The sequence below is a fragment of the Pagrus pagrus genome (genome assembly GCF_965226575.1).
Source record: "Pagrus pagrus genome assembly, chromosome: 13".
Lineage (NCBI taxonomy): Eukaryota > Metazoa > Chordata > Actinopteri > Spariformes > Sparidae > Pagrus > Pagrus pagrus.
The window spans coordinates 25,334,758-25,360,588 of NC_140197.1; the positions used below are offsets into that span (position 1 = coordinate 25,334,758).

The following is a 25,831-nucleotide window of genomic DNA, read 5'->3' on the forward strand; positions in this document are numbered from 1 at the left end:
AGTGTTAGTGTTTCACTGCTGTTGATGTTTGTTTTAAATGTGCTGTCATCATCACTCAGGAGTGCTCTTAAGTCCACAGCTCAGCACGGTGATGGATGAGGTGAAGAGGAGCAGCAGGAGCACTGATGGAGCACCAGGATATCCCCCTGAAACACACACACACACACTCCACACACACCTGGACCAGGACTTCAGAAGTTATGATCAGCTGATCACAGATGTTTTACGCACATATCAAAGTTTCTACAATAGACATAAACCACTCCTACTCGCCCCCTTCCTCAACTTTTTCCCGCCTCCTGAGAGGATTGCAGCTCACTCACCTGCAGACAGGTGAGCTCCAGAGGCGTGCCAGCTGAAGGTGTTCAAACACGACCCCCACCCCTCCTCGCAGGTCTTATCAAGACGCCCCATCCCGACACTGATGCTTACTTTAGCAGCACAGAATCAAATTCATTTTTAATTAGGCAGGCAAATTAATAGGCGGCAGTTTAGGAGTTTAATTACTCAATTAACTTCACGCACGTTAATTTTTAACTATCTAAATTAGGTTGCACATTATTCGATTTGATGATAATTATAGAATTAAATCTAAATTAATTGTTTTGGATGATTTGGATGAACTAGATGCAATTCCAATTAAACAGTAGAGGGTTGGGGTGGCAGAGAGATGAGGGGGGGAGCAACACACACACAAAAAAAGAGAGGGAGAAGCTGGTTGCCATTTTAAGCTCGCAAATCCTTTGATTCGATTTTAAGCAAGAAACTCTGCCTCGAAATTTTTCCCTCTGATCCTACAAATTCTCTCTCCTTCTAATCCCACAATTAAAAGTTTCCTCCCATCTAATTATCTGTAATTGTGCCGCTGTCAAAGTAGAATGGAGAAGTGAAAGCGATTGATTTGGACTTTTAATTCAGTTCATTTCTGATAGAAGAGAAAGTAATTCCCTTCAAATTACCTCATTCAATCCTGACACCCTAATGCCCTTCAAAATCTTTCCCTTTTTTTTTTCTTCCTCTCTTTCACTCCCCAGCATTTATATATTAAAAATGAAGCCAGAATGACTAGTGCCTCCTAATAATAATAACCAAACTTCCATTAGAATAATAATTTCATTTCAATTAAAACTGACTTATCACCTTTGCTAAAACGTGCTTAATATGCCGAAAATTATCAATGCTTGAAGGAGCCCAAACTGGGGAGTCTAATTGTAATCAGCAAATCAGAGGTGCTTGTCGCTGCCGTGCCTTTGCAGAGAGGCAGTCTCGGAAATAGAACTAATTTACTCAACTCCCCCGGGAAATCCGCTCAACAGATTAACATTTTCAAAATATAGTAATGATATAATTTGAGAAATGGTGACGCCAATTTGTGAGGAGCCTTTGTGCAGAATAATTTGCATTTTTTTTTTTTTTTTTCTCCTCTTCGCCACCGCCTGCATTTTGCCCCCGTTAATTACAGCTCCGCAGATGAAGGGTGTGCTGTTTGACTCAGTGCTTATTATTCAACTTCAATCTAATAATTCAACTCTACAGGAAGAAGAGAGAAGAGAAGAGAAGAAGAAAAAAAAAAAGTAGTGTGGCCCATCCGAATTTTTAAGCCATCCTCCATATAATCCCAAATGGTTTTGGATGGGTGGGAATATGAATAGGTGGATATAGGAGCTGCCTGTCACTGTGGCTGCCTGTTATTATGGCTCATATGGCTCCATATGTATGTAAAGAGCTGCAGATGATGGGTTTGCTTGAATTTAAAGCACTACAGGTCACCTTTCACCCAGCTCAGGTGTGTCTGCACTCAAGAATAAAACTTCCAAGACTAACAGCACACAAACAAAAAAACAGGAGACAAAGTTGAGATGAGGCCTGACAAATGTAGCTATTTATTATCGTCAAATAGTTGCAAAAAAGCTTGTGCGGCTTTATTTTGGCTGTAGCCAAATTGGAAGTGATGGCAGTCCCTCGCTGCTTCCTCACATTACAAAGATCTGGTAGAGAGAGCGGTGACTGTACTCTGCAGCCCGGCCATCTGCTGCTGTACAGAAAATAAAAAAAAAAGAGAAATACCAAAAACCCCAGAGATATTTACTGTAGAAATACATTGCAGCAAAAAAACGAGACAACATGTTCTGACACAGAGAGACAGATTGAAGCTTAATGTGAACTTTTGAGATCCAACAAACTCGAAGGCTTGTGATTTTATCGCTGCGATTATTGTTCCTTCCCACAGATATTACAAACAAATCTGTTCTTTGGACATCGCTGGTACGCTTCACAAGTTTACTGTCACACTCTGCAGGAACAAAAGACACACACAGCTCGCTCACACCCTATAAATATCACCCACACACCCTACCTTCAGACCTGGAGGCCTCCTTGACCTCAAATCAGGGTGTCATCAAGCCAAATCTCAAAAGACCTGCTTCAGAGCGATAAAAAGACCTGTTCTGCCCTCTAGTGGCTGTTTGCCTGCCTTTTGTTTATTCTATTTAGTGTGTCACAAGCAGAAGCGTTGACAGACACATGCACATAAACATAATGAACAAACGTCTCCGGGGGTTTGTCACGTCAGGGCCGATGCTGTGTGTCGGAGAGGACAAATAACACAGGTTTATGTGAGGCAGCCAGTCGTGTTATTAAGCAGGAGCTGACCTCTGACCTCTGTCGCCGACCTCTGACCTTGTGGTTCCTCCACAGCAATCAATAAAGTGGTTTGTTATTACTATTATATCATTGTTATGGAGCTTTTTCAATTCAATTGTTGCTGAAGACTCAGGGTGGAGATAGTTTTATACAAAAGCACAATAAAAGATCATAGTTTAAATATATATATTAATATCTTACAAAAAGGCAGATGTGCAGATGTTTCCACAGCTGGGATTGCTGGACTGTAGTGCCAGAATCAAGATGAGAAGACGTGAAGATAACAAACACATTTATACATGATGTTTCTCACACAGCTTGGAAAACACTGACTCCTTGCACCAGATCATCAACACATCCTTACAAGCTACTTGAAGTCTCCGCAAGTGCTGTATACAATACGCTCTGAGACATCTCCACTCCCTCTGAACGCACACTAAACTCGCGTGAGATGTTCTGGCTCTTCGTAGCGAGTCGGATCATTTGGCTCAGCTCGGCATAAAGAACCCAAACAGCTCTTCATTTAGCGCCACTTCCAGCTTTAACAATTAAGCCAAATTTAGCAATAATTTAAACCAATAACGGGCGTGTACACTTATATCACTTAAATTAATCATGTAATTCTTCTAAACCCTTTAATTTGTTTTGTACGTTGGCAGCCAGCGCGACTTACACAAGTCTCTCTCCATGCTTGAGTCTTAATTTACCAAAGTGAGACGTTTCTGGAACTTATTCAACAAATACGTTCATCATCCTGTTATTCTGGCTTCAATTTATTTATTAAAAGGAAGAAGAGAAAAAAAACGTCTCTCAGGAGGGAGCCGGCTCCCATTGTTCACTTAAAAGAGCTCATGGAGCCGACTCGTTCTCCAGCGAAGATTTTATATCAGACAATTTGAAGTCAGGAAATTGGAGACATTTATCCTCTTTGGTTCGACAAATTAAGACAACACTCGTACTGTTTGATATCACCCACACACATCCCCACACAGAGCAAGTAGGGAAAGCAGGGAGCTACCAGAGACCGGCTGTACTCGGACTAAGGACCACATGATCGTCTGCATACAGATAATGCTTCACTAGAGCAGGCCCGATCATGCCCAGGACAAGTTGATCTCCAAAGGCCCGCCTGGGCAGATTATATTAAAGGGCTAGAGAGCTCTTTTGGGATTGGGACAACTGACCTGGTGTAGCCCTCCTGTAGGCAGCCCTGCACTAGAGTATTACCAATCATCCAGCCATATTACAGGCTCTATACATTAAAAATAACTGTTCCCAATAGTCTGACACCAATACCAGCCCCAAAGGCTGAGAAACTAGTCCCCTATTTTACTTTTACTTTAACAAAAAATATATATAAATATAATGAAATACATTTTAGATCATGCAAAGTGCAAAAAGCACATATAAGGCCACATTAAGACACACAATCAAAGAGATTTGGCTCATTACGTCGAAAGCACAAAGATTTATTCAATAGTGGATCATTCTTTCCTCTGGCGTTGAAAACAAGTGAATGGACGTTAGTTGGCAGAAAAAAAAACATATTTAAAGGTAATTTTAGTTGGAAACATTCAAAAATGAACAGAATGTGAAGTATCATGTTGCAGAGGTATCTACTGAAGCTAGCATGCTAACCATCTAGCCCTGGTCTGTCCTGATCCAAAGCTCCTGCGCTAGTGGTGTAAGCACCTCCACGTCCCCAAGCTCACAGACCACCATAGCTTAACTTGAGTTAACTAGCTACTGTTAGCAGCGTTTAGTGCTAACGCTAATGAAATGCTGCCCCCTATTTGCTCTGATTATGAATTTGGCAGGTGGCAAATTTATGCTGTTTTATGTTTGGGATCCCTCATCAACTTTTTATTTTCACTATACAAAAACGGCGGGCAGAGTGATATTTTGAAGTCAGTTGTGATCCTAGCACCATTTTACATCTTAAAAATGCTTTTCAGTAGGTGTTTGGGCCTCGACCCTGCTGCTGGGTGTCAGTTTTGGGGCCTCCAGGGGAGAAAGTTCGGGCAGCCCTGCGTCAGAGGCTCTGCTGAGGTGTAACTGTAATCCTCACTTATGACTGATAATCTGAAATCACAATCCTTAACAACAACTGTAGAAGAAGTCTGGGTTGTACAGCGTGGGAGACCGCTGTCGGGATGTGTGTGTGTGTGTGTGTGTGTGTGTGTGTAAAGAGGGCCAGGTGTTTTCAGAGAGGTGCCATCTGGCCGCAGCGTTGGCAGCTTATGAGGCAGGTGTTTCGGCGCAGGAGAGAGTTTACGCTCTCTGTAACTGCCTGTGTGTTCCTGCTGATGGACTCTTACATTATATTTAACACCTCAGAGGAGGGATTTGTTGTAGCGGCGCCATTTAAATCAGTTACTTTTTTAATAATCTGGCTGAAATGTGCAGGGGACTGAAAACGTCACACCTATCCTCCTTAGATATTCTTTTAATTCATTAAAGTCTATTGAGACCTTTGATGAATTATTATGTATTAAGAGCCTTTAAATAGTTAATACAGACTGCTGTTGTCATGCAAAAATCTTGAATTTCATGTTATAATAATAATTAAACTTAATAATTAAAGAGAATCGAGCTGTTCACCGTGTGGTAGTCGCTGAGTCCTCTGGGATCTCCTCTCACAGCTCCTCCTCAGCTCGGTGAGCTTGTGGAAGGATCCTGCTGCCATCAACTGGTAAAACCTGCAAAGACACCAGCTCGGCCCGGAGGCATTAAACCAACAAGTCCTCCGCTCGGATAAATCAACATTTTAAACCATCAGTTTGCCAGAAGATTTAAGTCCGCGTGCCGTCTGAAACAATGTCTCACTCCATTACACTCACTCGTCTGAGGGAGCGGTCCGGACTCGTGTTCAGGAACATCATTTAAGATCCGTTCTCTGTAAATTGTCAAAAGATTGGATGATTGGACTCGAGTTTAAATAATTGATGTCAAATTGTGATATTATTGGAATTATAATGGCTCTTTCTCACTTTTTAATAAAACTGAGTTACACACCTTTTCATGACTGCTCAATATTACTTTTTCAAAGAGTCTTTTGGGGTTAAATACCGGAAAGAAAGGAGCGAAAGCACAGAACTGTTCTGGTGTGCTAAGTCGTCACTGATCAGCTTATCAGAGCTGCAGCAACTTTATAAGACTGAATTTATTATTGCTCCTGTTAAAGGTCCAGTGTGTACAGGCAGGAATGCAATATAATATTAATAATCATGTTTTCATTAGTGTATAACCACCGGAAACTAAGAAATCTTGTATTTCATTACCTCAGAGCGAGCCTTTTATATCTTCAGAGGAAGCAGGTCCTGATCCACAGAGTCCACCAGAGCAGACAAACCAAACACTGACCCCAGAGAGGGCCTCTGTGTCTTCAGCAGCCACTGTAGAGGAGGATGAGATGATGAGTGGTCAGTCTCTAGAGCGGCAACGATTCATTGATTCGTTTTCAGCGATTAAAGTATTTTGATGATCGATTACTTGGTTTGAGTAACTTTTCAAGAAAAGTCTCTAATTCCAGCCTCTCAAATGTGAGTTCATCTGGTTTATCTACTCACTCATGTCAGTAAACTGAACATGAACATTTGAGGACGTCGTCTTGGGCTCAGAGAAAAGATTGATCAGTTAGAAAATAATCGTTAGTTGCAGCCTCACTCACTAGATGATACTAAATCCTACCTCGAAGTTAAAGGAACTTTTATACGACACTCACTTTTGTTATCTACTAGCATTAAGCGTCTCCCACAATGCAACACTCACACGCTGTCCAGCTCAGGATAACGAGTAAAAGAATAATTGCAGGGTTCAGTGAGAACATTTACCTCCTCAGACACACTGTGAGGAACCCAGCAGGAGACCACAGGAACCTGCAGCTGCCAACTGGCTTCTATAAGGAGCCAACGCAGCAGATAAACTATTGTCCTGATGTCCACTCGATGGGGAACTCTGCCTCTCAGGTAAACATGTCACATGAACACACACACACACACACACACACACACACACACCTGTGTCCCATCCCTCATCTTCACCACTTACTTATTGGCACCACAAGGGAGTCCGGTGCTCAGTGAACCATCAGGCCCGACCCACAGGTCCAATAACATTATAACACTTTGGCTCTTTGTGAAACCTCAAAGTGCTGTATAAATTTAAAAAATGTGAAAAGTTACTTACCACTGCTGAGTCCTGCTGATCTCAACAGACCCATCTGTGTAAAATAACAATTTAACAAACTCCAGCTGACGATGAAGCCCGTTCAACATGACTGAAAGTCCTGTTAAAAGCAGGCAAGTGGACCTCGAGGTGAGATTTTTTTGTCTAATTATATAAAAATCTCACACGGTGCTGTGGCTGAGGAGGGACAACAAGACGTGATGAGCAATAGTGTCAAATTAATTAAAACACAAGCATCTTCCAGAAGGCAATCAGCTGACGAGGAGGGGGCGAGGCTGGAAACAACAATCAGGACAAGTGGAGCTGGTCTTGATTGCACCTCGAGTCAGACGCAAGATGATCTGCATTCACAGTGAAAACGCTAAAGAGATGTGAAGTGTCATTCACTGGAGAGAAGCTCGTATAGGAGCCATTCATTATATATATATTACAATTCATGGTGCAGGAAGTCATATTGTCTGACAACAAAGTATATATTATAAAGACAGATAGTATTACCATTAGTATTAATATGACTAAATTAAATTGAATTAAATAAAACACACAAAATGTAGTTTTAAAAGAGTCCTTCCTCAAGTTGTCCCCCATCTTTGTTTTGATCCTGACACAGGGGCCCAGGCTGGTCTGCATGTCATTAAAAAGGTAATTAATGTAATAATTATTATTCATAATAAACAATGAGCTGTTCAAAATACTGAAGTTAAAACCAGGATGTATACTGTGTGGTCATGGAGGGCTGCAGTTCCTCTTTGTGGCCACCGGAGGGCGACAAAACCACATAGAGACAAGGTAACCCTTTCAAAATAAAACAACCATGTTTTGTTTGTTTCTGATTACATACCCAGAACTAAACATGTAAATTGGGTTTATTAATAATAATAATGATGATAGCAATAATAACTTCTGGTACTAACGTGACTGGATACTCTGAAATATAATAATAATCAGAGGACTTTTTCTTCAATTTTCTTAAACTCTAACTCTGGCCGTTACAAACAATTAAAAGTCACAGTAAGATCGTCTGTTAATGAGTTTCTAATCACCTAATTTGGGTAATTAATCACAGTAATCACATTAATTTAATGAGCTGCAGTTCTTCACTGTGACCGCTGGGGGCAGTAAACACAGTTATTCTCCATGGCCCCACATTTCCGGTGTGAGCCTTCAAAGTAAAACGAAAAGAAACAGCTGATTTTCCATTTGTAAACATGATTTACAAAACATAACGCAGGCAGACACACACAGGCAGACAAAGGTAGAGGGGATGTTTGGGGGCAAATCCGACAAATTAATCCATAAACTCATCGTAGAAATCACAGACTGACCACCAAATAACAACAACGTGTAACGTAAGACGTGATAAAGTCTGGATCTTTCTAGAAACTCTGGATCTTTCCAGACTTTACCTGTCATTTCCACTGACCGTCTATAAAACGACCACACCTGCGGTGACGGCTTGTTTTCCTGACGTTAACGTTGCGTGATTGTCGTGGGAGGAGCGTGCGTGACACATCAATAACTTGATGAAAACAGACAGCTCCGTGGCTAACAGGCAGAGCTGCTCGGGTCTGCGGGGAGCCTGGTGTCGGAGAGGCGCAGAGGAGATCTGGATCAACCTGGCTCGTTTGAGATCACACCGCTGCCTCCTGTTATAACACGACACACCGAAGAAAACGAGATTTGGTGAGTAGAAATCGATACAAACAAATGTTAGCTGTCACATTCAAACTAGCTAGCTAACCTAGCTTAGTCAGCTAATACTACAGTTTGCTGAGCGCAGGACAGCGAAACCAAACCGTGTAACGGTCCTTAATCATGGGGTTTAGTCTCGACATGGGGAAAAAGCAACACGTACGTTATCGTCAACCTAAGTTTAACATAAATAATGTTTTCTAGATGAGGTAGCTTTACGTTGCTTCATCGCTCAGCCACATTTAAGCTAGCTTCTAGCACTTGTGTGGTAAATAAACAAATATTAGCCACGGTGATTTAAAATAAAACGCTGTTTTCCTGATTTGATCGCAGTAACGTTACGGATTCATGTGTTTGTTTTAAGTTGTATCTCTGCCATACGATGCTAACCTACATGAGCCCTGGTTAGTTATGTAATCAACATAATCGTATAAGTTAGCCTGGCCTAGCTAACGTTAGCTAGCTCGGTGTTTTAGCAGCGTCCTGTGAAAGGTGTCACAACATTTAGTTCTCCACTGTTTTCTGGACAAAGACAACGTTTGAAAGCCGAAACTAACAGTGGTAATGAGTTGACTTAACATTGTACAGTTATTGTTGAGCCTTTCGACGTAGTTAAAGCTTGTGACACGGTGCTATGACAGTTTTTAAAAGTCATGATGAGTTGGCTCAAATCGTCTCGGTAAACACTGGCTAGCATGCAGCGAGTCACTCCCATGTCAGTGTCCCACAGTCACAACTTCATCGATCAGTTTAGTTTAAAACACTAAAAACGTTATTTTCTTTCCTTCAGGTTGTTGAGATCACTGTCAGCTGTACAGGATGGAGTTTCCAGATTTAGGGGAGCACTGCTCTGAGAAGACCTGCAAACGTTTAGGTGAGTGACTCACTGAGTGTCCTGCTCTTCATCCTGCTCAGCCTGACTTGACACTGAAGTTTAAACCTTCTCTGGATGTTCCAGATTTTCTTCCTATGAAATGTGACGCTTGTCAAGAGATTTTCTGCAAGGACCACATAACGTACGCAAACCACAAATGCATGTCATCCTACAAAAAGGTAATGGATCACTGTTTACAATACAGCTTTTATGCTGATTCAACTGTGTTTTATTTACCTCAAATATGAAGTAAAAATGAAATAAAATGTATAATCTAGTAAAACATTTTGAGGATCTGTAATCCTGTGTTTGTTAAATGCCTTTTGGTTGTGTTTGTCCTGTAGGATGTCCAGGTCCCAGTATGTCCCCTGTGCAACACTCCCATTCCCATCAAGAGAGGAGAGATGCCCGACATCAAAGTCGGTGAACACATTGACCGGGATTGTAAATCGGACCCTGCGCAGAGAAAGAGAAAGGTTCTTATGACGCTGAAGTGTTTCACCTTAAAACCAGTAAGAATCTAAACAACAATAACAAACTGTTTTTTTTATTCTGTCTTTCAGATTTTCACAAATAAATGCTCTCAGGGAGGCTGTAAGCAGAAGGAGATGATACGAGTGACCTGCGATCAATGTCATTTAAACTACTGTCTTAAACACCGGCACCCGCTGGATCATGATTGTAAGACTGGTGGGAAACCTCTGTCCAAAGCAGGGTGGGTACGGTCACACTACACCATCAGGCACTGTGCTTTTATTCTGAAAAGTGGAAGTAAGAGTGACTGTATGTTTGATCGTAGACACGCTGCTGCAGCGAGGGCCCACGGTGCTTCCTCCGCCTCTGCCTCGAGTTCTTCGTCTGCTTCAGGAAACTCTCGATCCGTTTCTAACGGCGTGAGTGCAAACAGCAGAAGCCACAACACTGGGTAAGCACAGATTTTTAAATGTTTGATATTAAGCCGCATTTTTAAATGTATATTATTTTAATATATTTCTCCTCCTTGTTCCAGCGCCACCCAGCGGATCCCCGCGTCCGTCTCGGCACATAATGTAATACCACCATCAGCATCCTTTCAGGCCGGCATGGTATGTAGGCGCATTATTAACGTGATAAAAATTAGCTGATTTTAAAAATCCCCAAATGAAAGTAACCAAGAGCGTGCTGCTCTGCTGCTGTCGTTGCAGACGGAGGAGCAGGCTTTACAAAGGGCTCTGGAGATGTCTTTGGCTGAATCGAAGCCGACGGTTCAGCCGGAACTGAGGTGAGTAAACGTCGTCAACGCCCATAATCCCAGAAATATCCTATTATCAGCTCAACATCACTCCAGTGTCACACGCTGCTGATGAGAATGGAGCTTTGCTAGAGAGGCTGTCAGGTCCAGGTTATCAGTATATTTTCAGTTAGCATCCAGCAAACTCATCGGTCAAATCCAAAATAATAATATTTATCTACATGGCACCTTTCTTAATAATTTCTTAACAAGTGCAAGTAAAACATCAGATAACACAAACACAAGTAAAATCACACTATAAATCAGGAATGTTAATCATTAATCAAGAAATCGCCATTAAGACTCGACCAACAATTGGAGATGTGTAGAAATATATCAAAATGTATTATGATGTGATGTGTAAATGTCCAACATATCCCGTCTATTATTAATGATTCGCCGGTAATTGCCGTGGAAACATGCTGTTTATAAAGTTCGATCAGTAGAATTTAAACTGGGCGTCTTATGTGACTAGTTTCCCCCCAATACTGGTACCACTTGCTGGTACGGGTACTGCCCTGTACCCCTGCATCTCATCCAACTCCTTAGCTTCTGTCTTTTTTAAACATCAGTGTAAAATATAATATTTACATCACAGCTATTGAGATCATTTGATAGCAGACTTACAGCAACAAAGAAGGGAAAATGGCTGTACACCTGAAACATGTGTGAGTGCTCAGTTCTCTTGTTTTTAAGGTTTAACGCAGTTTTTTGTGGTAAGTGAAGAAAATCTCACCACGAGCTTCACTCATTAGCTCTCCTGGAGCTTTCAGCTGTTAATGTCAAGTGTTCGGACGAGTCAGATATTTACACACACAGTCATCAGATCCATCTGCTGTATAAATAACAGCACTGTAAGATTAAATAAATCTGGCTATCACAGCTCTTACCTTGTGGTTTTCCTCACCAGGTGTGCAGGACTGATGTATTAACAAGTGCAGCGCTATAAATGGAAGCAGGTTTGACAGGTCGTAACTAAGTGTGTGTGTGTGTGTGTGTGTGTGTGTGTGTGTGTGTGTGTGTGTGTGTGTGTGTGTGTGTGTGTGTGTGTGTGTGTGTGTGTGATGTATTGTTTGTGTCTCAGCCGACAGGAGCAGGAGGATCTGGCTCTCGCTCAGGCTCTCGCTGCCAGCGAAGAAGAGTACAGACGGCAGCAGCAGAGACAACAACAGGTACCCGGAAAGCTTAGCCGTCACTAGCAATGCTAACAGGAACGCATGGAGGTACACTGTTGTCATGGCAACCTCTTTGAACTTTTTCTGTCTTTAGCCAGCAGATGAGAGACTTAATTGTTCTTCCTTACGTTATTAATTACTATAAAGAAACGTGATGCGTCTGTTTCTGACTGAGCTTTCTTCTCTTTGTTCAGGGGAGAGAGTCCAAACCGTCCAACTGCAGCCTTTCTTAACCTCCCACTGCCGGTTTAGACTTCAAGCTGAGCTAATCAACGACTAGAAGCTGCACATCCGGGACGTCGATGTCCAGGATCAATGATTGTTCAATGAAGACATGACTCTATGAAGTTTGCTGAGATGTTACCGCCTTCTACGACATAAGCACATACTTTCCCAGCAGGATCTCGTTATTTTTACTAATGATTTGCTCTGTACATATTTTATATGCTGATCATGATGAAACTGTTATATTACCATATATGAATATTGAATAAATTATTTCAAAGACGCACACGGAGTTTCGCTCGATTCATTGAGATTTGAGGACGCGCTGAACGACGAGTCGGTGATTTGTGAAGTGGAATAATCAGACGATTGATTCAGCGTGTTGAGTGTTCGCAGACGGCTGCTCAGGATTCAGACGGTTTCTGATGAACACGGGACATTTTTATTCACTATAAACGTTTTCTTATTGTGTCTGCATGTTGTGGATCACCTGCACTCAGCTTATTATTCATAACTCATCAGATAAATCTTATTGTGATGAAGGTCTCAACATTATACAGGGTGTCTTGCGTTTTTCTTGTTGTCTGGGTGATGATGTCACAGTCTTACCAGATATTAAATGTATTTGTATATTTCACATATGAAGATAAACATTAGATGGAGCTTCTTTGACAATTTTAAGCAGCTACAATTGTCTTATATTTCTGTTTAAAGTGGATTATTACTTGCAAATTAAATTCAGATGTAAAACATGCTTCACTAGAGACATACAGCTTTTTTTATGTGTATAAAAGTTTACATGTTCTCGATACTGATGTGCTTTCTCGCTACTAGAGCTGAAACGTGCTATTCATTTAGATAAAAATGTTGCAGTCCAGTTTGTTCAGTGTTGGACAGCAGAGGGCAGTAAGACTTCACAGATGATTTATAATCTTTCAGCAGGCCTGTGTGTTTACTCCACAGCACTCCTTATTCTCACATATAATTAGTAACCTTGTAAAATGTGTTGGATCCTTCTTTTGTTCACATATGTCTGCTCTTGCTGTCGTTTGCATGGTGAGAAGAGGAAAAAACTGTCAAGGCCGACTGGGCTGTGCGATGCTGAACAATGCCAGCAGTTGGAAAGCAGAGTGTTGTGACATGAGGCATTTACATAATGATATTTAATAACACAGCTGAAGGGCAGACATTTGGTGGACAAGACCTCTCCGACCTGCTGCAGCCAGCACGTGTCACAAAATACCTGATCGCCATCATCACATCCTGCTGCCTCTGATAATTATTTTAACACACTGTCAGAATAAATGCAACTATTCGTTGCTTCTATCATCAGTTTTCATTAAAAGTAAAGAGGCTTTATTATTGAACAAGATGAAGCCTTAGGTCTGATCACTTGAAGCATCTTTGCTGCACAAATCTGCATATTCATGAGGAAAGCAGTTTACTACAAACTGCTGTATAAGTACTCAGAGCTTTCCAGAGGATTCACATCTTTTATGTATAATGCAAAGACACATTGTTAAGATGCAAGTCAGCCTTATCAGAGGTAATTGGAGGAGATGATTGGAGATGACTCATACTGCAGTGTAATGCAGACATCTGAGAAGACTTGGTGCCTCCTCTGAGTTCTTTCTTCTCTCAGGAGTCGCTCAGAAGAGCATCGATAACTCAAAAGCAGAGGATCGATGTTTGCACAACTCTGTCAAACATCTGTGTTTACTCGATGAAATGCAGTTTATTGTTGCCTCGCAGTTATCAAAGATGAAGAAATCTGATGGCTCCTTCAGAGGACTGATTCTGTTTAATGTGAGATTACCAAAATTATTCAATTAGACGACAAAAACAAAACGTTCATTGATGTTTTTTATACCAAAACACTATAAATGTACTAAGAAATGACTGGATCCTTTTCCCGTTCCTGAATATTTGGAAATTCAAAGCTTGTTGTGAGTCTGAACGCACTGAATTATTGATTTATTTTTCTCTCCTATATCTTTTAACGCAAAATAAACCTGCAGGTGACCTGTAACTGCTCCTTTTGGCTAAAAAACACAGTGGATCCAAATCACATATTATTACAAGTTCAAATTTGATAACAAAAGTCACTGAAAATGAACTTTTAACATGTTTTTTACAGAAATATCTTCTCACCTGGCAAAGAAATACCACTTTGCAATCAGCAAAGCAACAGGAGCATTAACTCATCATAGTTCTTTATTTCCTTATTTAAGTTGCATATTTTTCAATGTTAGGGCTTTAAAAAAAAATGATATAAACTTTATACTGCTGGATTTTAAATGTCATTGGCTACATGTTGCATCAGCCTTGCAGAGGCTGGCGTGTAAGCTGTTCAGGAGAGAAGAGAAAGAAGAGAGGGTGGGTCACTCATCTACACGATATCTCATTGGCTGCTGTTGGCTTTAGGGCGGGCATAGAAGATAATATCTCGGGAATTAGAGGACTTTTGTGCAGATAAAACCATGAAAAAGCATCCATGATCCAGTGTTTTGATAACTTGCAGTTTAACAGGACAGAAATTAAGTTACTTGAGACTCAACTTGGACTTAAGACATGATGACTCGACTTTGACTAATTGCTACGTCTGACAAACAGTGTTAGACATGCAGAAAAATACTGATTCTGCTCAAATGTGGCAGCTTGATGTGACATTACCGATGTCAATCTGCTGAATACATCACATATCATCCTCAATACTTGATGTTTTAAAGCAGTTATTCCCACAAAAGCAGACCGTTCCTGAACTCCTCACATTCCTCCACCTTCACGGAGTGAGAAGGGTTAAAAGAGACAGAAGATCAAAATAGAAAACTGCATAAAATCTCCATGTGATAGCTGAAAAGGTCATTTCTCTGGGTGCAGAAAACATTCAGCCGCTGGCATCTGAAGACACTTTTCGACTCCCGTCTCCGAGGCTCGCGAGTCCAGGTCGTGACCAAACTTGTTGAGGCATGAGCTCGATGCACCCGATGCCTGTGACAGGGCAGCATCCACTCTGAGAGCCTCACAAGTATGTTGTTAGTCCCAGCGATGGGGCCTTGATCTCCTTTGTGGGGTTTTGAATGTCTTGCATGCTATTTTAAGGCTTTCTGTCCGACTGCTGCTTTGTCAGTTGAGGAGAAAACAGTTTGTGAACAAGCCACGATGATTCAGAAAGTGATTCAGCGGTGGCCGTGAAATTTGGCCCTGAATTCGCTGAATGTCTTCACAGTTACTAGCTCAACATATGTGGTGTTTAGTCAGATTCAAATTCTTCTCACAAATATCAGTCTGCCAAAGTCAAGGCTTGTCATCTTAATAGCTGTTTTCATAGTGAAAGGGAATTCTTTGGCTTTATTGAGTCCAGTCTTTGTGTACGCAATTAATTCTCCACATTTTTCTGTAAAAACTGCAAAAATGATTCATCACATGCGTGCGACACGTGTCAGTGTTCAAGAGGAGACGTGTTTCCCAGCTGGAGACTCATGAGCTGGAGGTTGAGGAGGAAAACACAGAGCTCTGACACGACTTCAATTTCCTGTTTTCATAAGTGTTGTTTCACAGCACAGCAGGAAAACAGGAAAGTGGACCGGAGTGAGCCCCTCGTGTGTCGCTGCAAATGGCAAAGTTAGAGAAGTTGGAGAGCAGTGGCACAAACCTTCTGGTGAGACGGTTCACAGATCAAAATGCAGAAGTGGTTACAACAATTACAGCTACAATGCACATTTTTTCACAAGTGGCTTTTGGGGGATTTTTACAGGATTGATTGCTATGGTAACATCGCAGTGTGTGTTGGTGTGTGCGTTACAGATTCACTCATGTAGAGTGTCCATGGGAGGATTTCACTTCGGCGGACCAGATGGTGAAGGAAGACGGACGAACTCGCCAACTCAAAGCATCGACATCTTTACTAGAGCCGGTTCACCAGCAGCACCAGCAGCACCAGCACCTGGGCTACTGGTTTGGCAATAAACACAGCACACCTGACAGTATTGGCACTGTTTACAAACTCACTGTTGGTTTTTCATCATTTTTTCCAGCAACTACAGGATAAAAAAAAGTCATGAAAAACAAAACACTCTCCTGTATCAGCAGCAAACAATGAAGAATGAAACTGTGTTTTATTGTGCAGTGCCACATGCTGAACTGTGTGGAGAGAGTTATGAATTTTCTAACAATGACGGGGCATTTACTGTATGTCTACGGTATTATTATGGTAAGAGCACACTGGAAAGAGACACTAATTGCAGCCATTTAAACAGATGAAGCAAGAGGCTCAGTAAGAGCTCTTTATCATTTTATTGTAAGTATACTTGACATTCAGAGGCGTATTAAGTTTCCATTGTCATTGATCGTACGCTCTTATGTAAAATACACAGGAGTGTCCTACCCAGTGCTCAAGTAAATGGGCCTTGATTTTAATGAGACCGAACTCATTGATTTAATGGGCCTATACTTTATAACAAAGCGAGCGAAGATCGGTAAGGGAGCTGAGGGCGACGTCTGTGAGATCCATGACATTTTATTTCAATGATTGTTTGCTCTGATAATCACCCAGCTGACATTTGTGGTTTACAGCAAGCAATTTCTGTTATTTCCACCCAAAATTCACGCCCACTCACTAACTGTTAAGAGTTTTTTGGCCTCTCAACTTGCAAACCTGGACTGTTTGTGAGCGTTCATGACACGGCGGTGGCAGATAACTCTTACAAATGAATGAAGTTGACTGCAAGGCCAGTTTATTTATATGTCAGCCCCATTCAGACACAGCAATGCAAAAAGCTTTACAGAGACACAGAAATGCGTTAAGCTCAGACATGATTTTTAATATGGTGAATCTGGATTCAGCCCCAGACGCCAAGAGAAAAAGTCGAGCATCAGTCGGTTTGATGAGTCACCACCATCTTTTTTTTTTAATCTTGCTTTAAATAATAAATGTCAGCTGGGTGTTTATTATTAAAGAGGCGCTGCTTAAAATAAAATGTCAATCAACTTTATTAAATCATTTGTCAGCTTGTCATCCATCTGTTTTTTTATCCACGCAGCATTTAATCACTTTTAACTTCAACTCAACCCTCGAGGCCACTTTGCTTCAATGAAAAATGGCATTCTGGCATGTTGTGCATGTTTTAATCAAATTGGCTCCAAATGAGTCCTGTTATTTGATGATTTGTCACTCCATTTTCCACAATTCACATACATTTGCTTCGCATCTATGTATATATTTTTAATTTTTACCAATTCTTGTGTCATTGTCTCACCTGCTCTGCTTAAATCCTGCACGTTTCAATACAGTGAGGGTTGATTTATGCAAACTACAAACTGAATAATGTTGATTTTTGTTGTACTAAATATAAAAGTTATATTTTTTTCCCCCAAGACGAGGTTCGTCGTTCTCTTGTATAGGCTTTCTAAAAGCAAAAACTGTGTAGTCTACAGTTTTTATACTACCACTGGGTGGTGCTTAAGTTGGAGATTCAAAGTTGGGCTAATATGTCATTGGTAATTTTCTTGGGTCATGTAACATTACTGTTAGGCTACGTGTCAAATCTGAGGACATGGAGGAACATCAGGATGAGAGTGAGTATTTCTGAATGCTGCTTCAGCTGCCATCAGTCCACTTGTCTCTCTTTCGTTCTGTGGCTCTTTGCTCCTGCTTGTCATTATCTCTGCTTCTCGTTTCACACACACCAGATTCATAATTCAACAAGCTCAAGGACACGGAGAAGCTTTGCACGTCATCAATAAGAAGCCAGCCCAGGTCAGTCAGCGGTGAGGAGCTCCTCTGACCATGATCAAACTTACATCACAACAGGAGAGATATTTTCAACAAGTCATGTGCCTTCTTCCTTGTATTGTTACGAAGAAACGGCCTTGACATACCGAGGCGTATTATCTTCTTTTTTTTCCCCTCCTCAACCCCACAGTGAATTCATCGCCATGGATTTGTCGAGGCGATGATGCGTCACTAAGGAGTGAAGCGTGTTTTTCATACACAGAGGGTGCAGCTGAGCATTAAGACCTCTGTCCAGCTACATTAATCATTTCAACTCAAAGGTGTGAAAGAGCAAAAAAATCAAATCGTTGTGTTAAATGCACCACAGCGCTGATTCTCAGTGACACATCAGAGAACAACATGAAGAGTCTGCAGCCTTGCTAGTGACTCCACAGGCTGTACTGTACTTTGGCACAGAAAATGCTGATATTCTCACAATGGCAATGCTACCTTGCTGTTTTTTTAGTTGTAGGTATAATATACCGAACATTGTCCAAGAATCTATGAATGCCAATCCATCAAGTAGATGATGGAGTATGTCGTAGAATATTGAGAAACTTTGAACTGCTGGTGGCATAGAGGAAAAGTTAGGGATCACCAAAGTCAGGTGGATTCATCCCCTTTCTCTCCGTTCTGTGCCAGTCTCCTCATCTTTAACCTTTAGTCCAGGTGGTTGGTCCCACCTGTCGAACCATGCCAGTGGTCCCTTCATCATTCTCAGAAAACCAATTGGTGGTCGCCAGTGTCTGTTACAAAGTCAAGAGCTCTACCAGGTGCAGGTTATCAGGCAATCAAATGAGTGAATGGGAGTGCAGACATCAAGCAGACACAAACCAAGTTGCAACAATAAAAGCATGCAAAAAAACAAACAAACTCATGCAAATAACACAGCACACAACAGAACATAAAAAATGGATGTACTTCCTCTTTAGCTAGATGAAGACCGGCTGAGAATTGATCTCATCTTGGGAGGTGTTGGCTCTGAATGTTCTTTATTCATTCAGGAGCAAAACGCTGCATCTCTAATTAAGCTCAAGCTAAAAGGCGGCGCGAGGGAGTTCTCCTTGGAGTGTTTCCTCCTACGCACCTGACGACAAGAAGCTGAAGGTGTGCATGAGCCTTTACAGCCTGTGCTTTCCTTGCTGCACCATTCCTGCGGTAGTCAGCTGACATATCCTTACAGGCTGTCATCGAGTGTTTTGGAAAGGATCATGGGAAAACATCCAGTCAAATAATTCATCAGCAAAGCATCGAGGAGGATTCAAGTGGGCAACATTATCTTTCTGGGGGGGAGCCCATTTTAGTAAGAGATCCTTATGTCATGGAATTGACCATTTATTGGAAATGGCTATGAGGCCAGATTTGGCAGAAAAGACTGAGGGATTGTTGCTGAATACAAGCAGCGATGAGGATTCTGCTGAGCGAGATAATCTCCCTGAATAAAAACATGCATGAATGTTAAATCTTAGATAATCAACAATACAAAATACCCGACACATCCTCATACCTTCGACTGCCAGTGACTCCCAAAATAACATGTATTACTGTTCCCAAAGCAACGCAACCATTGTAGCATACCAGCGGCAGGCGTACACGAGCTTTGTTAGGGTTAGCCAAAAAAACTACTTGGTTAGGTTTAGGAAAACACTGTGGTGAGGAATAAATAACTAGTTCCCAGTTACCAGTCAGCACTTTCAACTGCAACGCCACCTGAAGTCATATATTCTGACGTGCCTCACTAACCCCGACCTCAAAATCTAAGATGGCTGCTACGCGACTCAACAGCGGTGAAAGTTTATGAGCATTTGTGTCTTTTGTGTCTGTTTGTGGACGTGCTGCTTTAGTGTTTGTATGCGCAACAAAACATGTAATGCAGTGTGAATCCACTGGTATTTCAAACGCCTGCCTTCCTCCTATATGCTGCCATCACGATTACTGCGCCCACAATAGGCAACTGCCTAACAGCAAAGGTAAATGTGGGTTGCAATAAGCTGCTTTCACAGTTGGTTGTGTTTCTGATGAGGAAGGACTAAGAATACCACAGGAGGAGGAGGTCGGGGTGATTGTTATAACGTCTGCACACTTGCATGCATCTGGCTGGACTTCACAAGAAACACATCTGTGAACGAGCCAATCATTGAGAAGCATATGTGATATTCACAACATTTGTTTATATTGTTCATTGCAACCTGAAGGAAAGGCTTTAATCATTCACATTCAATAGTGGTGCAGTTGAGGTAAATTATAGTGATATTGCAGTCAAAGCTGTTGGTTATTTGACAGATGAAATCTGCTCATCAGATGATTCACACACCTCCTTCCACTTCAGTGTTTAATTTCAGCGAAAATGCAAGCAGCATTTCTTCAGTCAGGTCTTTTTCGGGTTTTAATCATGAACCAGGTTTTCAATTATTTTCTCAAGCTAACAGCTGAGGCTCTGTTGTTCTGGGCTGGATCAAATCCCCTGTGTGGACGTATATAAAGCCAGCATTAGTTGGGGGCAGACTTCAGTGGAGCACTCTGTGGGTTCATGATGTTCCCAGCAGCTGCAGATGTCTGAAAGAAATTGAGAGGGAGCGCAGCTCTGAGGCTGACAAGCCATGATTTATACATCAAAACTAACCTCAAATGTTTCATTAATATCCGTATAATGATTAATATGAAAGTATTTAAGAAATCACAAGCGCTTCTTCTGTGATGATGGAGATAGCTGAACGCTAGCGTACAGTTCCCTACAACTTTCCCGAGTTTGTTCTTGTTTCCTCCAGTCTATTAATTACGCAGAAGCAAATCATTTGGCACCATGAGCGCTGTCCATCTATTGTTCTGATGATGTTTTGTTTGAAGTGGTGTCTCTGAGGGGAGCGGACGCTTCCTTTTCCTGCCGATCAATTAAGGCGGCCAGCCGGTGGGGCTTGCTGAAGTATTCTCCAGGAAGATGAGCAGTCTTTGTTTGAGTGTGAGCCATTATAGATTGAATCAATCTGAATTAACAGCAAGCTTGAGCAACCCACTGCCGTCTACTTCTTAATAAAGGCCTCTCAAAAGGCACTGCCAAATCCATATAATCGGGGCTTTGAACTGATTATATCAAACTAAGTCTGGATCACACAAAGGTGGCTAGAGGTGCGTTTATGATATGAATAAAAATGCTTGTAGAGAAAGTGATTTTAATGTAGCGAGGGGACAAAATACCTTGTAAAACGGTTTGTGTACTGACCCTCTAATCTTATGGGTGCAGTACTTCTGGTGACTGTAGCTGCCATTAGCCAGTTAGCTCTGTTAGCCGTGCAGCTTGGGATCTGGATTGGGAGCTCGGATTGTTCATTTGGCAAAAGGATTGGCCGGTGCTAGCTGTTTAGCATGCTAAAACTCCTATTTCTCACATTCTGTTGACAATTTTGGTTAATTTTTCAATGTTTCAAGCTAAAATTCATTTGCATTGCACCTTTAATGTGTGCCGTTGTCCCTTCATCTTGTCGATTGGTGTCATTTTTCCATTAATGCTCAGTCTGACTGCCGCGGAGTCGGCACAATGTCGGGGAGCATCGTCTTATACTTCTAAACTGTCAAAAAAGTGGCATTTCAGAAGTTGAACTACAGTCATCTCCAGGCCGCTTCAGGAGCTGCAGAGAGAGGCTCTTTGAACGAGCTGCCTGCCGACAGAGTCTTTGCTCAGCCGAAATTTAATCTGTAACTAAAAAAGGACTCTAAAAAACAACCCCAGTGGAAGCACACCCCGAGACAAATGTATTGTACTCAACATTAACCGCAGACACGGCAGCATCTGCATGCATTGGTTTCCACGACAACCAGCGAATAATGATATATCTGGCTGAGACTCGGAGTGACCCATTGTGGCATTTTGCACCGTTGTAAGACCGTCGGTCTGCAATCAAACCTTATTTTGCTGCTGCTTTGAGTCGGTTAATGAGGCCGGATCAGACGCTCCTCTGACTCACAGCACCGAGGCTGATAAAACAGCTCAGTGTTCGCACGTCTTCGACATGAAACCTGCTACTACTGCCTACTATTAAGAATTGTGTTAAAGATAATATCAAACCCCATCTTGTAAAAGGCTCTGTGGGACTTCTGTGTTGTCACATCACATTTTTCGCGTCACGTTACAATCTGAATCTGAATGTCGAGGCGTGCTTTTTATCCAGAAACACTGACCTGACATCACTGCAGCTGGTATGCAAGAATGAAAGAAGGCCTGCGTTCAATCCATTCTCATATTTCTCCAACATTCATGTCTTTTATGAAGTGTTTTGACCGTCAGCTTTCGTCATAAATCAATGACAGATAAAACAGTTTACACAGTTGATCTTTGCGCACCTTTTTGTTGTAGATGAGTGAGTAATGACTCAACCATTTCGGGCAGCCTTGAAGGCTTCCCACACAATTTGAATGGAGGTGTGTGAATACATTCAGTTATTCAAAGCTTTGTTTTGCACACTGTCATGAGTCATGCTCGTCTTCGTTCTCATTCTGTGTAAAGTCATTGAAAGTCGTTCATGCTCAGCAGTAATGAAGTTAGAAACCACGCAGCACGTCTAAGAGGAGACATAGTTAGTTTTTATTAACCTCTGCAGACACAATATAGGCAGATTAAACACCAACATCCCATTAAATCTGAGTCAGAGAGACGCTGCTGGAAATTAGACACAGCCTCAGGTAAACTCGTCCAATCTGTGTCGGCAGGGCTGCATAGAAGTTGTCAATATGCCTCTTCCCGGTGGTGAAGACCCGGGCCAGAGGTGAGTGGCTCCCGCCTCTGTAGGCTGAACATATTAATTACGTGCTTCACTGTGTGCATAATAATAATTGTTGCTTTAAACACTGGCTGCTGAAAGAGAAAGTAATTTATCGAAATACACACACTGGGAAAATGACATAACATGGTTTTTAGGCAGCAGTGAAAAGTAATTAAGTGCATTCACTCAACAGCTGTATTTAAGTACAAGTCTGAGGTATCTGTAATTCACTTCTGGTCAACAGATGAAGTCATGTATTAGATGTCTAAGACCTAAAGATAGTTGTGTTCAGGGTCCAAAGATGTAAAATGTTTCATTAAAAAGGCAAAGGTTGAAGAAAAAAAATCGACTCAGAGGTTATTTTTTTACTTTTGGGATTTAAAAGTGCATTTTTCTTCACTCGTGTTTATCAACCTGACTGCAGCAACAATTCACGGAGGTGACCTCCACTGGTGTTTATGTACCGTACTGTTGACTGCTGACTGGAGCTGGAGGGGAGCTGCTTTACTTTACTGCATGAACAACATTAAAGGTACGACAGGAGAAAAGAAGAGAAAACCAGATTCTCTGGTGGGTGCTGAATTTAGTGAGGGTTGACCTGAGTTTTAACACACAGACACATACACCCTCAGTGTGTGCCATTGCTATCTAGCTTAGGGCTAATGTACAGTCAGGCTGTTTGGGGAGAATAAACACGCCTGCAAGTAATGCAAATAACCATTATTGTTTCCTACACATTCCCTATCTGGAAGTAGCGACTGACAACCAAATGAAATCGTGTATGGATTTCTCTGGGTCTGAACACTGGTGGAAACATTTGGGATCATGACAGTACACAACTCAACAACATATAACAAAGGTCTCGTGTTTTAAGACATTTTAATGCAGAATCGTACATATTATGTCTTGAAGTATTTAAAACTAGTTCAAACTCAACCGGCTACAGCAGTAAAAAGCTTATATACTGATATGAGCTGTTATCATGAAGAATAATTATGTAATATAAAATAGCACCAGTCCCAGGGGCCATTTTTCTGTAGTACTTTTACTTTTGATACTTAAGTTACATTTTGAATGCAGGACCTCTTTTGTAATACTGTAATAGTATTTTTAATGAAAATGTAATTAACAGCGAACGCACTCACACTACTAATACAAAGAGAGTGTGTCTTTCACCTCCGGCCAATTGATCCGTCGGCTCCTCTTTCTTTTTATCTCTGGTCTGCGCTCAGCAGGATCCAGCTAATGTAAACGCTCCACTGATCACGAGCCAAGGTGTGCGCGTGAGGTTAACCGTTCACCTCAGATACACCACTCATTTCCTCTGAGCCTATTGCTGAGATTAATCTCCTGCATTGAGAGGGGACCGATAAACAAGCTCACAAGACGCGTGTGTTTTCACCTCGCCAGATGACTGATTAATAAGGCGGTCTGTCTGAGGTAATTGAATCCGAGAACACGGCATTCTTATAGAGATGTTGAATCTCTGGGTTAATTAATCTATTGGTATTTTTGTCATGTTTTTATTTAAGGGGATATTTGATTGTTTGGCCACACTGAGGCTGTTATTCACAATGGTTTCCTTTGCTTTCATCAGCTCAGAAACCGTGTCACTGCACGCCGCTGGTGCACTGCAGAATATCCTGCGTTCTCTGCTGGAGCGTCTCTGAAAACAATGAATCCATATTCGATTTACTGGGTGACAGATGTGGGAAACAAAAGCGTAGCGGGCCATTGTGTCATCTCATGCTCTTTCTTAATGTTTAAATAGCAACAAAGGACTGTTGTTATACGTCTGAACTCGTTAGGGGAGTGTGGGAGTCTCTTTATTTAGTTTGCTGGTAATCAATAAAAGAGAGGCTTCCCTTCAGATACATCCTCATGTTGAATTCTACAGAGAACAAACATTAGCCTGAAGCTGCTTGTTAATAATTTACTTTTTCTCTGCATTTCTATGAACACTACCCTGTAAAATTTCGCGTAACTGTACTCTTTGTGTTCAGGATGGCCATCAATCCCTCGTTTCCAACCACCCTTTCGTGGTGATCCATCTGCGGTTGCCATGGAAACGTTCACATGAAACAACACCCAGAGGTACGTCTGAATGTTAATTTGCCTTTTACGCCGAGGCCACAATCCATCGTTGTCCAAGCCGAAGCTGTGTGCGTTGGCTACATTTTCCTCACCGTCCACTTTAAATAAGGCTGGTCCTGCCGGAGGAGCCAGTGGAGATGTGGATTTCATCGCAACAGGAATCAGCACGGCAACTTTTTTGAAATGATGATTCATGAAATGTATCTCTGTAGCAAATCTCCTTTGTTTGTAGAAGAAGGACAACAGTAAATGTAACAGAGTGGCAGCCGTATAAATCATTGTAATGTAAAGCAATGGCGTGTTTTTGTGGACCACAGGTGGTTGAGGACACGATGCTCCGTCCCCCCGCTGTGTCTGACCGCTGTCACACAGTTCGCTGATGGATGGTAGCTGACAGCAGCTCAGACGGCGTGTCACTGCTTGTGCTCTGAGCAGACTGAAGGTTGTGAGGTTGCACCTGAATATTACTCGCTTCAGGATCTAGAGCAAACTCAGCTACAGCTGCAAGAGCCCAGCCCACGCTGGACTATATGTTCTACTCACACGGAAGTGTGGTGGAGATGGCGATGATGCCCGGGAGCTTCAGTGACTCACTGGGTTTACAGTTGAACCAGTGGGTAAATAAAGAGGTTAGAGTCAACATTTGGAGCGCCGAGTCGTTAGAGTCTCATCCTAACACGAGCTCGGCCTCTTCTCTCCTGCACATGATCCTTTACGCAGACTGTTTGATGGATGAATGGGTGGCTGAAGATACGAGGTCCGGGTTAAAAGGAGCAGAGGGAAGCATAAAAATTAGACATCGCACTGTTTAAAAACGACAAATACGCAAATAGTTTTGTGCTTGTAACGTGGCTTTTTATTTACCAGACAGTATCAGTCATGACCGGATGAATCACAGCTCAAAATTGCTGCCTATTCTCCACAGTATGAGTCATTCCCTTCCCCTGCTCACTTTTGCATTGACAGAAAGTCAGCTTGACTCGTCACTTATTCTTGTAACCTTTCCATTCACCACTGACATGCTGTGTTTTCGATTCTGTGGTATTTTTATCCCTTGTTTGTGTCTTTATCTGGATTCCCGTTAGATTGTATCAAGACTGTCCTTTTGAAAAATGGATCCCTGAGTGCGACGTAACGTGG

The 25,831-nt window shown here is 41.8% G+C and overlaps 1 protein-coding gene across 2 annotated transcripts; it reads left to right on the top strand.

The window, feature by feature from the left end:
* Positions 1-8,230: 8,230 nt before the first annotated feature.
* Positions 8,231-12,353, top strand: zfand2a (zinc finger, AN1-type domain 2A). Of its 2 annotated transcripts, none has more exons than XM_084372590.1 (10): positions 8,231-8,514; positions 9,314-9,397; positions 9,482-9,576; positions 9,742-9,873; positions 9,961-10,112; positions 10,197-10,322; positions 10,407-10,482; positions 10,582-10,658; positions 11,752-11,890; positions 12,037-12,353. In XM_084372590.1, exons 2-9 carry the CDS (start codon positions 9,343-9,345, stop codon positions 11,864-11,866), a joined length of 828 nt encoding a protein of 275 aa, XP_084228716.1. In that variant the 5' UTR covers positions 8,231-8,514; positions 9,314-9,342; the 3' UTR covers positions 11,867-11,890; positions 12,037-12,353. The 2 variants fall into 2 exon arrangements, with proteins under 2 accessions (XP_084228716.1, XP_084228715.1); XM_084372589.1 differs by having other exon boundaries at positions 8,277-8,514; positions 11,752-11,839.
* The last annotated feature ends 13,478 nt before the right edge of the window (positions 12,354-25,831 follow it).